Raw genomic sequence first — 13,760 nt, forward strand, 5'->3', positions numbered from 1 at the left:
ACGGACCCAGTAACCGCACGCAGGGAAGGAAGAGGAAGCGCAGGCCAACTCCTTCTCCTGCCCACCACACAAGCCCCCTGTCTCTCCATACGTCACAAGAATCACCGCCCTGTACTGGACTTTCAGCGCTGGTCGGAAAAGAGGCAGGTCCCCCACCATCACAACTGAATGACTACAAGCACCCGGGAGACCGCAGGGGTGGCTGAGAGCTGAAGGGCAGTCCTGGTCACAGTTGGCTAGTAACATGGACCATATTCATACCCACAATCATAGAACTCAACATGTGCTCAGCTGAGTACCTTTTCCAATTGAGGTTAAGGTTAGAAGATACGGAATATTCTAAGGTAAGAGTATTTTACATAACTAATATAGTTTAGTCGTTTTTTAGTTTTGATTCTTTACATAGAAAACATGTCAATAACAACAGCAAAAAAAAAGTTAAAATTAAGTCCCTCAAACAGCTGTAAAAGCCTCTGATCTGATTGTGTCTCCATCGTCCCTCGTTAAAATATGCAACCGCAGCACCAGGTTCATTGACAGACTGCCAGGTGCTCTCGACACCACCTGCCTTTCACACAAAGATGCATGCTGCCACGGCAACATCCCCTGTCATCGCGAGCTACGCTCTGCGCAGGAAGTATCAGGGTTAGACACTTTCTCTCATTCAGGAACCCCCGTCGCAGGCTAGCCACAACAATGAGCCTCAAGGAACAGCAAGATAACAAATCCAACTACACTTTCTAAATGCCCCTCAAACCCATCACGTTGATGTGAACAAATGTCACAAAAAGTAAGTGGCCACAGAAGCTTAAAAATGACTGTTTTCGAAAACTGAAAAACATAAAGTAGCAGAGAGAATCATGCAATGTGAAACTGAAAACCCCCATCCCCTGGTTTTTTTTGCTCTGAAAAACGATCACACAGAGCCTCTCTCTGTATATCAAAGCAGTAGTATGAGGATATTATGAAGGTGGCCCTTTCTGTCAGTTATCTGATTGGAGACCCGTGTTCTCTATTGTCTTTATCTCTGCATACCAGTTGAATGTTGCAATATGATGTCTTTGAGAGTGGCCCATTATTCACACACAGAGAACCAATAATATGGTGAACTGTCCTGATTCAAATCAAAATTGGCTGGATTATCTTCACTCTTGAACCCACAAGTAAACCTGCTAGCAAAACCCATGTTCTGTGATTCAGAGCATTTTCCTGAGCAAAGATTGTAAGTCGCAAAAGAGAGACATACAGAAACTGGGTGTTTCCGGAAATTCTAAGTTCACTCCAGGGCAGTCTTACTGTCCTTTGTGTGCTGTGAATAAATATCCTGAATTAAGTCTAATTGGGCTGTGGGTGGTACAAAATGTAAGTGGTAGCCAAAAGCTCAAACATGCCTTTGCTGTATATTGTACATGCAGAAAAAGAGGCCTCACTTAAATATATTGCCAAAACCTCATCTCATCTGGCACCATTTGTATACTCAAACACTTTTAAAAATTTCCAAAAAGACTGTCTTTCTTCCTGTTGCATCACCCATTACAGTCAGAGCTACAGTACTTATTCTTGGTTTTCTGAAGGCCAGTCCAACGTTTCAGTCAATCTTATACAAATGAGATTTGGATCTCCCAGATACAAAAGATCCACACAACTCAAGCTCAATATGAAAGTAACATCCCTGGACACAGAGAATATGGCCTTCCTGACTTTCTGTAGGTCCACGCTTATTGCTCTCAAGTCTCTCAAGTCAGATCCACTTGTCCAGATGAGGGACACAGCTTTTGACATACATGTGCATTAAAAAAGAAAGATTTTCACAAAATCACTTAGCAAAGAGATTAACGTCATGAGATAGAAAGTACAAGTCATTGCCTGAAGTGTTCAGTAAATTGTGTTACCTATATAGCTGTGACACATTTCACTTTAAAAAAAGCTTTTAAAAGAAATGAATGCTGAAATGTAAAAGAATATGTGCCCGTTTCCCATTTTTCCTTGACCATTGTGATGCTCAAGCATTGGATAAATCTGCTTCAGTGAAATAAAAAAGTCTCAGCATACTCCTTAATGTAATGCAAAAGTATTAAAGGCATTAAACACTATAACTGTTTACCTAGCTTGGGTGTCTATAATGTTAAATGATTGTAATACGCTCCTTTTGTCCAGGAGTAATTCCATACTGGTAATTTGTTTCACAGTTCATTAGTTATTCAGAATGCAAGTCACTTAGGTAAGACTTCCATTAAATAAAGTAATAATAACAATTATGTTAGTGTGATGTTCTTGTCTCACACCCCATCTGTCTTGAGAAGACAGATCAAAGGCAATGCAATACCGGGCTTCTCCAGAGCTCCAGCGTGGCACATTCAGAGCAGAGGCTGAGACCTACATTGTCTGAAGTTCCTGCTTCGGTCCTGGGTCATGTCACTTGCCAACTATGACTGGGATTCCCTAAGGGGTAAGCTAGGTATTGGTCAGTCATGGTCTTCCCAGCTTCCAGCAAAACAGCACCTCCTGTGACTTGTTGGGCGCCTGCAAGTTTGCGGTGAGGTCAGTGACAGACTCATCACCCCTCCAATCAGGGTTAACTCTGTGTGAAGCACTATGGAATTCACAGCGTGTCAGTTGAAAGGCTCCTTATTTCTCCCTTTGAGTACAGGTGTTGTAACCACAACTGGTGATTGCTAATCAGGTCTATATACAATGAAGCAAACAACTGGAGTCTCCACTTTTATTTTAAAATGTTAATGAATTCTAATGCCACACAATTTAAAATAGCCTTTACTAAACATTTTTGATTGATAAAATGGTATTTTCCTTGAATTCTGAGAATTCAGATTCTCACTGAGACACCAGTTTGCATTGTATCTAAAAACAACTCATTAGCTGAGCAATTGCTATTTTTAGAGCCTTATTCATAGTTAGGAGAATGTAAAACTTGAAACACTTGTTGTTTTACTCCTGCTGGTGCAAAGATGTAGTCTTACAAAACCGTGAAAGACCTGATCATAAAGATCTCCATTTGCTTTCATTATCTTGTTCTTTGAACTGAAAAATGCAGTTTTGCTGACTTTAACTAACAAGGACCCTCAATTTGCCAAATGTACGTTAGCAAGAGGCAGTCTGGGCTTAGGGACAACTGGAATCTAGAAAACCTCTGGTAAGCATTCAGGCACAGGGTAAGATTCTACTAACATTACCTACAAAGTCAACACCATTCAGCACAGGTCTCTAATAAATCTCACCAGTGGTGGAAGGGCCTTTCAAAAGCATTCTGCAGTTCCTGCATGGAATGATCAAAAATACTTTAAAGGTTTAAAGAAGGACAGAACTTTTTATTTACAGCTTTTAAGCACCAAAGGCAATCACTCTACTACTCTACTCTACAGACACTCACGTCTACTGAGAGAAGTTCTCAACTTGTGGTGACTTAAAACCAATAGAAAGACTACAGCTGTTGGTCTATTGCCAGCTTATATTTAATCTTTTAAGATAAAAGAGGCTTAATATTCCATCTGCAATGCATTCACAAAATCCTGTCTGTGATAAACTTAATTTAGGGCTCACAAGGCAACAATTGGGACAAGCTGCAAGCTCACCGGTTGATAGCAATGGCTGATGATGACATCAGCAGTTAATTGGGCACAGAAGTAACGTTATTTCCATTTCAAAAAGTCAGCAAACTATTTTTTGATTGTTTGAGAACTATTTTCCTTGGAACAACAAATATCTAAGCTCAAGTCATACAATTTGGTCAAAAATGGGAGGAATAAGAATTTGTATAAACAGCCAAAAATGTCCAGAAAGTCATGATTTAAATTAATGCAAGAACAGCAAAACTATGACCAGGACCAGGACCTGCTTCAGTAGTGAAAATCTCCTGGTTGCTACTGGCATGATAGAAGGTTTTGTTCTGCTAGAGACTCTGCCTGCAGAGTGAGATGTTCTGCTGCAACAATCAGCAGACGAGTGCAGAGAAACTAGCTCTCTGAGGGCCTGTCTACATCCTGAGAGTCACCACACCAGCCCAGGAGGATCTTCCCCTCTGCCTACGTAGTTATTTTCACAGCATGTAATCTCGCTCACAACAGCAGGATGACTGCAGCGCAGCGCACCATGTGCGTGCTCGGGGGACACTCGGGGACAGGAAGTTGCCCATCTTCTACGGGCCAGCAGGTATGTGAGATGGAGTGTTTTATTCACCTTTGAAACGCAGGTGTGGACGCCATGCAGCCCGCTGGATTGTTCAAGCCAGCTGGAGCTGGCCAAGCTTCGCCAGCTGGGTGGAATGGCACAAGAAGACTGGCATGAGGGGCGCAGGCTGACTGGAGTGCCACACCATTGCTGCCAGACTTGTTCATACCCAGGAAGGTCATACGAGAAATATTCATTTCACAAGGTTTTTATTTGGACAATATATCACGTTTTACGTAAAACACGTGACAAGACTCTTTGCCATTTAGTTTCGTTTGATATTTATGTTTAAAATTTAAATTACATAAGTCATGAGTGTTGCATTCTTTTTCTGCACCGGTATATAATCCCCAAGCAAACCGGTGTGGAATACAAACTGTGAGATAAATGAGAGATAGAAGCACAAGGACAATTGGGGTGCTGTATTTTCAGCAACACGGTATTCCACAAAAGAAATACCCACAAATTTCTGCAAGCATTCTGACACGCAGCTTGTCATATTTCATCCTGAAAGATCTGGTTGTCTTGAATTAGGTACACTCTTAGCCTTCAGATTATAATAAATCTAATGTCTCTGAGCAAGTATGTTCTTAACTGTAGTTCAGCAATGCAGTATCTTAAGTGGGTGTAATGGGAATGTACACAATTGTCCCTGAAAAATTCTAAAGTGTCATTAAACAGAAGAACAATAACTTAGACACCCTTAAAGTGTAAAGTGATGTGGCCAGCAGCCATATCACCCTGCAACTCACAACTGGCAGCCCACTGAAGCTAAGCAGGTGTGAGCCTGGTCAGTACCCAGATGTGAGACTTCCTTGAAAAAACTAAGGTTGCTGCTGGAAGAGGTGTTAGTGGGACCAGCAGGGGGTGCTCATCCTGCAGTCCATGTGGGTCCTAATGCCCCAGTATAGCGACGGGGACACTAAACTGTAAAAAGGTGCTGTCCTTCGGCTGAGATGAAAAACTGAGGTCCTGACTCTCTGTGGTCATTAAAAACCCCAGGATGTTTCTCAAAAAGAGTAGGGGTGTTACTCTGAAGTCCTGGCTTCTTAATAATCCCCATCTATGAATTGGCTTCACCACTCTGCTCTCCTCCCCACTGAGAGCTGATGAGGGGTGGGGCTGCACATTGGTGGTGGTGGAGGGGAGTCCCCATTACCTGTAAAGCGCTTTGAGTGGAGTGTCCAGAAAAGCGCTATATAAGTGTAAGAAATTATTATTATTAAAGTGCCCCTAAAGGTTAAATTTAAAACTAAACCTGTCTCCAAATGACTTCACTGATGATTAATTCCAATCAGACTTTAAATGGTCTGAAAGAAATGTAAGGAAATTGTGGGTATCATATTGTTTCCAAACACTATGGCAATGCAGAATGGAAATAATTGTTTACAATCTCAACACGTATGGCAGTATTAAATTGGTAGCTCTCAGACCATACTGGCACTGACCAGGCCAGAATAGTGTGAGGCAGGGGTGTCCTACTCCATTCCTGGAGAGCCCAAAATCCAGCTTTTATACATAATCAATATCATCAATTTCTAAAGAAAATGAACACTTTAGTTGTGATCAAGCGGGTCTGTTGTTAAATGAAATCACTGACATATCACCCGGAACAGAAATCTCAATACTTTTCATCCCTCAAAAACCATGACTACTTTTGTTTTCTCACTTCTCACTTTTTCTTCAAATAAATACTAGATATAAAACTAACAATGGTCAATAAACAATATTTTTATTGTGCTTATTCATGCAAGCACTTTCCTTCAATTATCTAAACTTCAGTAGAAACCATTTCTCTGTTGAGATGGAACCTGACAGATGCAAAATAATTTTACCATGTCCACACGTGAGTCTTCAAATCTCACACAGCTTGCCACACAGATCCTCCAGATTTGCAAAACAACTATCTAGAATGTATATTTAGTAAAACTAGAGAACAAACAAACTATGACCATACAGCATGGTTTTGCACGAATGAACAAACAAGACCTGTGGTTGTGATAAGGCTAAACAAAAACAAGATGCACGCTTGAGCGAAAATGGCAAACAAGACAAAGAAGGTGGAACTAACCTAAATAATAACCAAAAGGGAGCTGAATTCAATCCATTTTCAATCCCTGCAGGCTGAGATGACATAAATGAGAACAGGCACGTGTTAGGATAAACTCCTCTATCACACATCAACATGTAGGATGAGCATCAAAAGGACAGACTGAAAAGCCATGCTTCTTATTTTTCCATTTTGCTGGTATTTAGATTTACAAGTTTAGTTCTAAAACAACTTATTTACAGAAGTGGTGTGCACCAAAAACTGCCTATGCAAACCAAAGGTGAGGTCGCAGGTTTCACATTGCAATTAAGAAAAACAATAATAATAATAATGTTTCTTTATTAGCCCTATACAATTTCTTGCATTAGGAATTCGTCTTCTCGCATACCCCAGCTTTTCTCCAAGGAGACACAGACACACAGACAGGGAGAGAAGCTTGGGGTCAGAGCGCAGGGTCTGCCATTGTACGGCGCCCCAGGAGCAGTTGGGGTTAAGGGCTTTGCTCAGGGGCCCAACGGAGTAGGATTCCTCTGCCGGCCGCGGAATTTGAACCGGCAACCTTCCAGTCACAGACGCAGATCCTTAGCCTCAGAGCCACCGCTCCGCCCCTAGAAGAAGAGGGAGCAGGAACGCCCTTCTGCGCCAGCCGGGAATCGAACCCGGGTCACAAGAATGGGAATCTTGCATGATACCACTACACCACTGAGGAAAGGAAGAAAACCTTTAATAACTGATAGATTTTATTGATGGCATATCGTGTCCTGTTACTAACAGCATTCCTCCTAAACAAGATTCACTTTGAACTCTCCTGGCAAAAACCAAGCAACACAATCTGACCAGACAGTATAACTGACATACAGTAGATTTGGAAGTTTAAAGTAGACAGCACAAAGTAGAGTCACGTTGACAAAGCAGGGGAATGTAAAAAATGGTAGAAAAACAACACTGTAATGTACTAAAGTAAAAGATTTAGGTGAATGTTTTCAAACATTGTGAGATATTTAATTTCTCATCTTCTGGTGCTGCATCAGGAAAAATTGCTTGCATCAACTTCAACCACGGGACTGAACTTTAAGTAGAATGGTGGAAACAACATTGAAAAGTAAAGGTCGTTTAAAAACTGACTCAGAGTGCAGCTGACATCCAAAAGACGGCTGAAAAAAACAAATCTTGTTTTCGGAAATCTATAACTTCCTCCTCAGGCCTCGTCATTCTACGACTATTATTCATTCTGCAAACGCTTAAAAGGGTATCAGGTTAAATCACAGTAAAACAGAAAGTATTAAAGACAAGAACTTTGGTTTTCAGAGGTACACCCTAAGCAAATGTCCTGAATCACATCTAAAATAGAAAACATCATTCTATAGGGCCAAATTAGACACCTCGGTTTCAAAGAAAATGAATTTCCCATTGCAGGCTAGCACCTAATTAGGCAAAAGTCAGAACCCCAGCTGACGTGATTTTATTCTGGTTTTATTAAATCGCCGTCAAGAATTACTGGTTGTTAAAATACGTGATACAAGTTTAACAGCACAGATATTCTCAATTAAGAACAGATAAAGCATTAGGCATTTACAGCTTGCAGATAAAGGAGATGATGTACAGGAAGTTCTGTTTTTCAATTCAAGAAGGGTACTTTGGATGCAAGAGGCAGTGCAGCTACCTACCATCTACACTAACTACTATATAACATCTGTCTAGATGAGTTTGACTCAGTCAGCTCATTAATTAGTTAATTGATAAACAGCTGTGTTGTTTCATTAAATGGCTGGTTGTAGCAAAGCCATACACAGGACCTGAGGAAGTATGAAATCCAGGAATTTGGCATGCCTGACCTGTGCGGTTTTCGAAGAAGGGATTTCCCCTTTTGGATCATTTCAGACTTCAAAGAACATGCCAAAGATCGGGTTATCCTGAACAGTATCTCATGAGTTGAATAAATAATGAAATGTATCACCGTTTGTCCTTGTTATGACATTCAAATACCACAATTCCTGTAATTATCCTGTTTTATGCTATTCTGTCAATTCTGCCACTGCAGTGACATATATTTCAAGATGTGACTAATCTATCTGCTATTCTGCTGCTTTTCTTTGTAATTTAACTGCACTTCCCATCACTTTTTTTTCCCACTGGATACGTATGAATAGGATTTTATGCCAGAAGAATATTTTAAAGCCCTGCGTTCAAAACAGAAAAATTGTAAGGGGGAAAAAAACAGATAGTTTCCTTCTATCTCATCTGACCTTTACCTCATTGAGCTCGGACGTGACGGGGCTGCTGGCATGACTTCATTGGACAGGGAAAACCGGCCGCACAGAGTGACACTCTCATGGAGGTGCTCTCTAATGAGCGCGAGGAAAACGATCCAAATGACAAATGGAAGGAACACCAACTCAGGCTGACAAAGCTAGTACAAGAAGAACAATACTGCGAGCCATAACAGTCCCACCCACCCTAGCGAGCTCACTACCTCACACTGTGATTGCAGCAGCGAGAATATGCGAAGGCTGTGATACAGAACTGCTGAAGGAGGGATTCCCCCACACTCTAAATAAGGGCATTGACAACAGCAGCACAGGAACGTCTGAAATTTGGAAAGCCCACTGTAGAAACTATTAAAGGCATTGCGGTCCAGAAAAGTTGTGTTCTGAACTCCTCTTCTACTCTTGCTACGGACGACCAAAAGACTTACAAGGAATTTTCAGCACAAAACCCTTTGGAAGGGCAAACTGTCAAATACTCCATTTCGCTTCACCTGCAGCTAGAAGGGCTGTGCAGGGCCTGTCTCTTTCGACTGCAAGGGTTATTTTATTATAATGGAGAATGTTCTCCCACTGGGTTCTGGGTACAATTGTGGCTAGAGGGAAGTCCAGTCAGTGTGATCTGCCATGCACACTCAATACTGGAGCCTGAAAGATGGATTGTAATGATTATATCAGGGTTCTGCTATTTACAATCAGTAAATACTCAGCTCCGGCCACTTGGTAAGTTAAACAGTCACATAGATTTTGGCTGTTATAAAAAAAATATTCAGAGTTAAAATGCAGACACATGCCCTTTGTCACGTGCCCACCAGGCCCCTTGGCATCAGCAGAAGACAGGGGAATCAGGACAGCAGTGTGGAGGAAGGGTTAGGGCTCTAGCTACAACACACAACCAGATTTTTCATTTCTGGCCCGACAGAAGGTAGAGAGAAAATTATTTTGGACCGTCTATGACTTTCTGCAATAACACTGCAGCAGCAAGAGGTGCTCCTATCTTCCACCACTGAACAAATAAAGGCTCGAACCTTACACCTGCACACAGACCTAAAACTCCCTCCCTGCCATGTTTTCTATGCTTCCTAGTATGAATTACACACAGCTAAGCATCCTGGAGTAGCAGGCAGTGCTTGGCACTTATCTGTATTTGAGCTGAGTGGAAGTTAATTAGATCAGAGTTTTCACATAGTTACAGTACCATAACTACAGGTCAGGCAGTTGAGTACAAATCGGATTTTTTAAGTTTTAAAAGCTGTGCTTGTCCCCACCCCAGACGTTTTGACTTGCTTGACGATTCAACTTCCAGGATGCTTGCTGTCAGCCCATTTCCTTTCAAAAACCCTCCCATAAACTCCCGTGGAAGCAGCATGAAGAAATTCTTTTAAAATATCACGGATACAAGTTTTGTCTTTTTACAACAGGCTAAGCCCTTACTTTCTTTTGCAGCAGGTACATGCCGCTGCTCAGAGCTTTTCGCAACGACGCCGTTTAGCTCAAATGTCACACGCCAGGCAACAAAGCAACAAAACCACTTCACAGCGATTTTCCAAAGTTGTATCAAGTTCTCAAAAAAACGTGAAAGTAACTTAATAAGTTTGTTCTAAGCTGCTTTAAAAATCCAGTGCAGTCGACTACGGTTCAGAGTAAGTTATCTGAATCACTGTAAGCATTCACTTTATTAAGAATGTAGCTTTTACACAAATGTATCCTTTTATGAGAAAATAAGAATATATATAACAAGGCCTGAACAGTTCTTGGCATTCGATACTGGAAAACGAATTTCCCCTTATATAAGACATCAATCCAGAAACTGCCATCACAAAACATCACAACCCCACGCCTTGTGCGGGTCAGACAGCACAGTTTTTTGTGAAATGATTTCGTTCACAGCTCCCCGCGTCACTGTGTCGACAGCCACGACACAATGGAAGGGGCGCGGGACAGTTACTCCACAAATCATACCGATATCGTCCAGAAATGCCAACATGAACAGCACTTTCTTTAGATAAGGACAATCAGAAACGGCGTGCTGAAAACTCTTTAACATCTTCCCCCCCCAAAAAAATACAACAACAACAACAACGACGACGATGTGTACAGACAACGCAGAGACACGCAGTTATAATCATGCCGAACGCGTTCCGAGTTTGCAGCATTTAAGAAAAACAAGATCAATCAATAATAGCGGAAAAAAATAAAACACGATTAACGCTTCCTATAAATATTAATTTACACCTAAACCGATCTTTTTTCCGCCCAACTACAATCTTACTGTAGAGCCGTATTAGCAAAGGGTTAATCATAAACGCGCGTAAATATCACGGAGTCGGTGAACTGGAACAGAATAAGACAGTGCTTCCTTCACTTTTATGACTTGTATCCAAACGAATTTAATATTACTAAAGTCTCCTATCCGAAACGCAATATAGACACGAGATTTGAGAATACAAATACGTTTCAATGTATTGTTATCGTACAGTTCACATTTGAAAAAGTACAGAAACGAAAGGACAGATTCTCAATTTTCACAACCTATATGTGGCGGAAACTGCGTTTTCTGCGACGTCTAGCACTCTTATTTTTTAACAGCTGAAAAATCACTTACTTTCACTAACAAAGGCAAAGACAAACAAGAACGAGCTCAACTGCTGCGTGTTATTTACAGAAACGTAAATGCATGCAGAAAATAACTGCGTATAACACTTTATGTTTTAAAAATAATGAGCTCCCTCAAAATTAAGGCTGTGCTTATCGTTACCCACTACACTAACAGCCTACAAATACGACAACGAATAAATGTTAAGAAGGGGCTTGAGGTCTGACAAAACGAAAATCTCAAATGCATAAACATTACAGTAACTAAAAATACAATAACGAACGCAAATAGTGGCTGAAAAACTACCCTGTTGTCAAAATGTTTTTGTGCTATTCACAAAAAAATGTCACAACCTAAATATAACTCCGCCTTCTTCTTCAACGGCCTCGCTCTTTTGGCCAGCAGAAATTTCATGCACAACCATCAGCAAAGACAAAAACAGATTTCGAAAGACTGTGCAAAACAAGGAAAAGGAAATCAATGCGTTCTAGGTTTTTACCTGCCGTGAAACCAGTCCTTACAGGCATCGCATTCGATCATAAATCGGGTTACGTCGTAAGGTAATCTACAGATGCAATAGACTGGTACCGTCGCCATGTTAGATCAATTCACAACAACGCTGGAGAGAGCAGGGCTGCAGATATGCTGCAACCAAATTGCACTCCGAAATCCCTCAAAATAGCTTGCCGTTTCAGTGCTGTTCAGAAGACATGGACATGAAGCGACACCCCAAAAACTCCCCCGAACGATTCCGGTTGCATTTGAATTGCACTCCTAAAAAAAAAAGCTAAACTAATAATGTTTCCTGAAGTGTATTACTGTATGCATGCCCCCTGGTGACAGTACAGTATTGAGACTTTCATAAACCGTAAGAAAATGTATCCTTTCATTGTAATATTGTTACGTCAGCTTGTAAGACGGTATAATCTTCAAATCAGATGAATGATTCTCAGAAATAATAGATGATTCAAATTGATCCCAAGGTATTCTCTATCGTATTTTACGGAATACTCCGCCAGCATATTTCTGCTTTGTTTGCCTTTTAATTCTGTCGGTAGGAAAAAAGTATTACAGCGCGAATCATGTACATGCGTTCATCTCGGAGACGTTTACAGTGAATTCCGTGGCCACACGTCAGATGCGCCCTACGCTACAAATCCTAAATCTCTAAATTACAAATGAGTAACAGTGTGGGGGTTAAATATACCTGAATTATCTCGAAATATTTTAAGACATATGTACACGTGTGTTAACTTTCCTCGAAATATTAAACTAAGTCAAATATCACCTTTGAATTCTGTGATTTTTTTCCTGTCTGAATATGAGTATAATCCTACAGTGTACTATGAAATTACAGAACCACAAAAATAGTTTAAAATATTTCTAGCCGTGTAGTGATCACAGTAAAACCAACTTGAAGGCGCTTCATATTAAATGAAAACAAAATATTGCTGTTTTCTCCAGGAGGTTGATATTTATGTGACATTATTTTTCTAAATACACAATATATGTTAATGAGAAAAGTTGTTTATAAATTAATACTAAGTGCGCTGAAAAGTTGTTCTTGTTCTACTGTTTGTTTTCCACTTAGTGCGGAAAATAGTGTGGACAGATGTTAAGAGATAAGGTTTAAACAAAACGGAAGATTGAATATTTATTAATCAAAGTACTGAAAAAAAAAACTACTCCTTTTAAAAACAGACCTCTGGTTACTGTGGAGTCAACCCCAGCCAGTCAACGTTAAAAGTGACATTACTATTAAAAAGTTATATAAAAAAACAAAAGGTTCTGTTGTAGCCTCCCCCAACCTTTTCGTTCAGAAATCACCTGCTTCTCAAATACCCCGAGGTGACAGAAATGAATGCAACAACGATTACATTATAAAGGAGTCAAACATCTGCAATAACCCCAATAACCCCTAGTCTCGTTTTAAAAGGTGCAACATGTTTCAGCCACTAACACTCCCACCATTACAAAACACAAAATGACAAAAAAAAAACAGTTGAAGGATTTGTCTGGGAGGTTCATACTCGGTTGCTGTTAAATAAAAACAAGGTAAACAGATAAATCCCCTTTCTTACAAACAACCCGAGTACATAACGTGCAAAGCAGAATACATGAAAAAAAAGAGAGCAATAACCAGTCAACCCGGCTCAAGAATGCAAGCTTCTTCCACCAGGGAACCTAGGAGTTACTTAAAATACATGACGTGCCCTCGGTTTAACAACTTTCAAATTGCGAAAGCTTCAGCAGAATGGACATCGTCATTGCTCGTTCAGAAAAAAAAGAATGACCAATGAACAAACTTAAGTACAGCTTACACCTGAAAGAAAAATGACAATTATCTTCTCATTGCAAAATAAAAGTACACCTGTAGCTCGGATTAAAAGGCACACGTATTACTTCTATTGAACTATTGAAATGACTGCTTGACAGAGAAAGCTGGTTGGAACTTTCTCTGAGAAAGCTCATCTTAGTTTTGATCTTTCACACCGCAAACAGGAACATTGGGTATATTTTTCTAGGATTGCCCGTCAGAATATGCCTTTAAAATTTTAAATGCTCATAACAAAACCAGAACTGCATTGAGGTGTATAGTGTTCCCCATCCTGTTACCTGAAAATGTTTCTAAAACGAATCTTTGTATTTCTAACGCTGTTTTAAC

General features: G+C 40.4%; 1 protein-coding gene and 1 non-coding gene across 3 annotated transcripts in view; both read right to left on the reverse strand.

Annotated features, from left to right (window-relative positions):
- phf2 (PHD finger protein 2) overlaps positions 1 to 12,170 on the reverse strand; it is a 40,085-nt gene extending 27,915 nt beyond the window's left edge. For both annotated transcript variants that reach the window (XM_088636909.1, XM_088636908.1), the window contains exon 1: positions 11,595 to 12,170. In XM_088636909.1, coding sequence (XP_088493035.1) covers positions 11,595 to 11,692 — 98 coding nt within the window. In that variant the 5' untranslated portion in view covers positions 11,693 to 12,170. The remainder of the gene's footprint in view (positions 1 to 11,594) is intronic.
- On the reverse strand, positions 6,874 to 6,944 carry trnag-ccc (transfer RNA glycine (anticodon CCC)). Its single transcript has one exon. It is a non-coding gene; the product is annotated as a tRNA-Gly (tRNA).
- Positions 12,171 to 13,760: the final 1,590 nt, after the last annotated feature.

The sequence above is a fragment of the Lepisosteus platostomus genome, chromosome 6 (assembly GCF_059453375.1).
Source record: "Lepisosteus platostomus isolate fLepPlt1 chromosome 6, fLepPlt1.hap1, whole genome shotgun sequence".
NCBI lineage: Eukaryota > Metazoa > Chordata > Actinopteri > Semionotiformes > Lepisosteidae > Lepisosteus > Lepisosteus platostomus.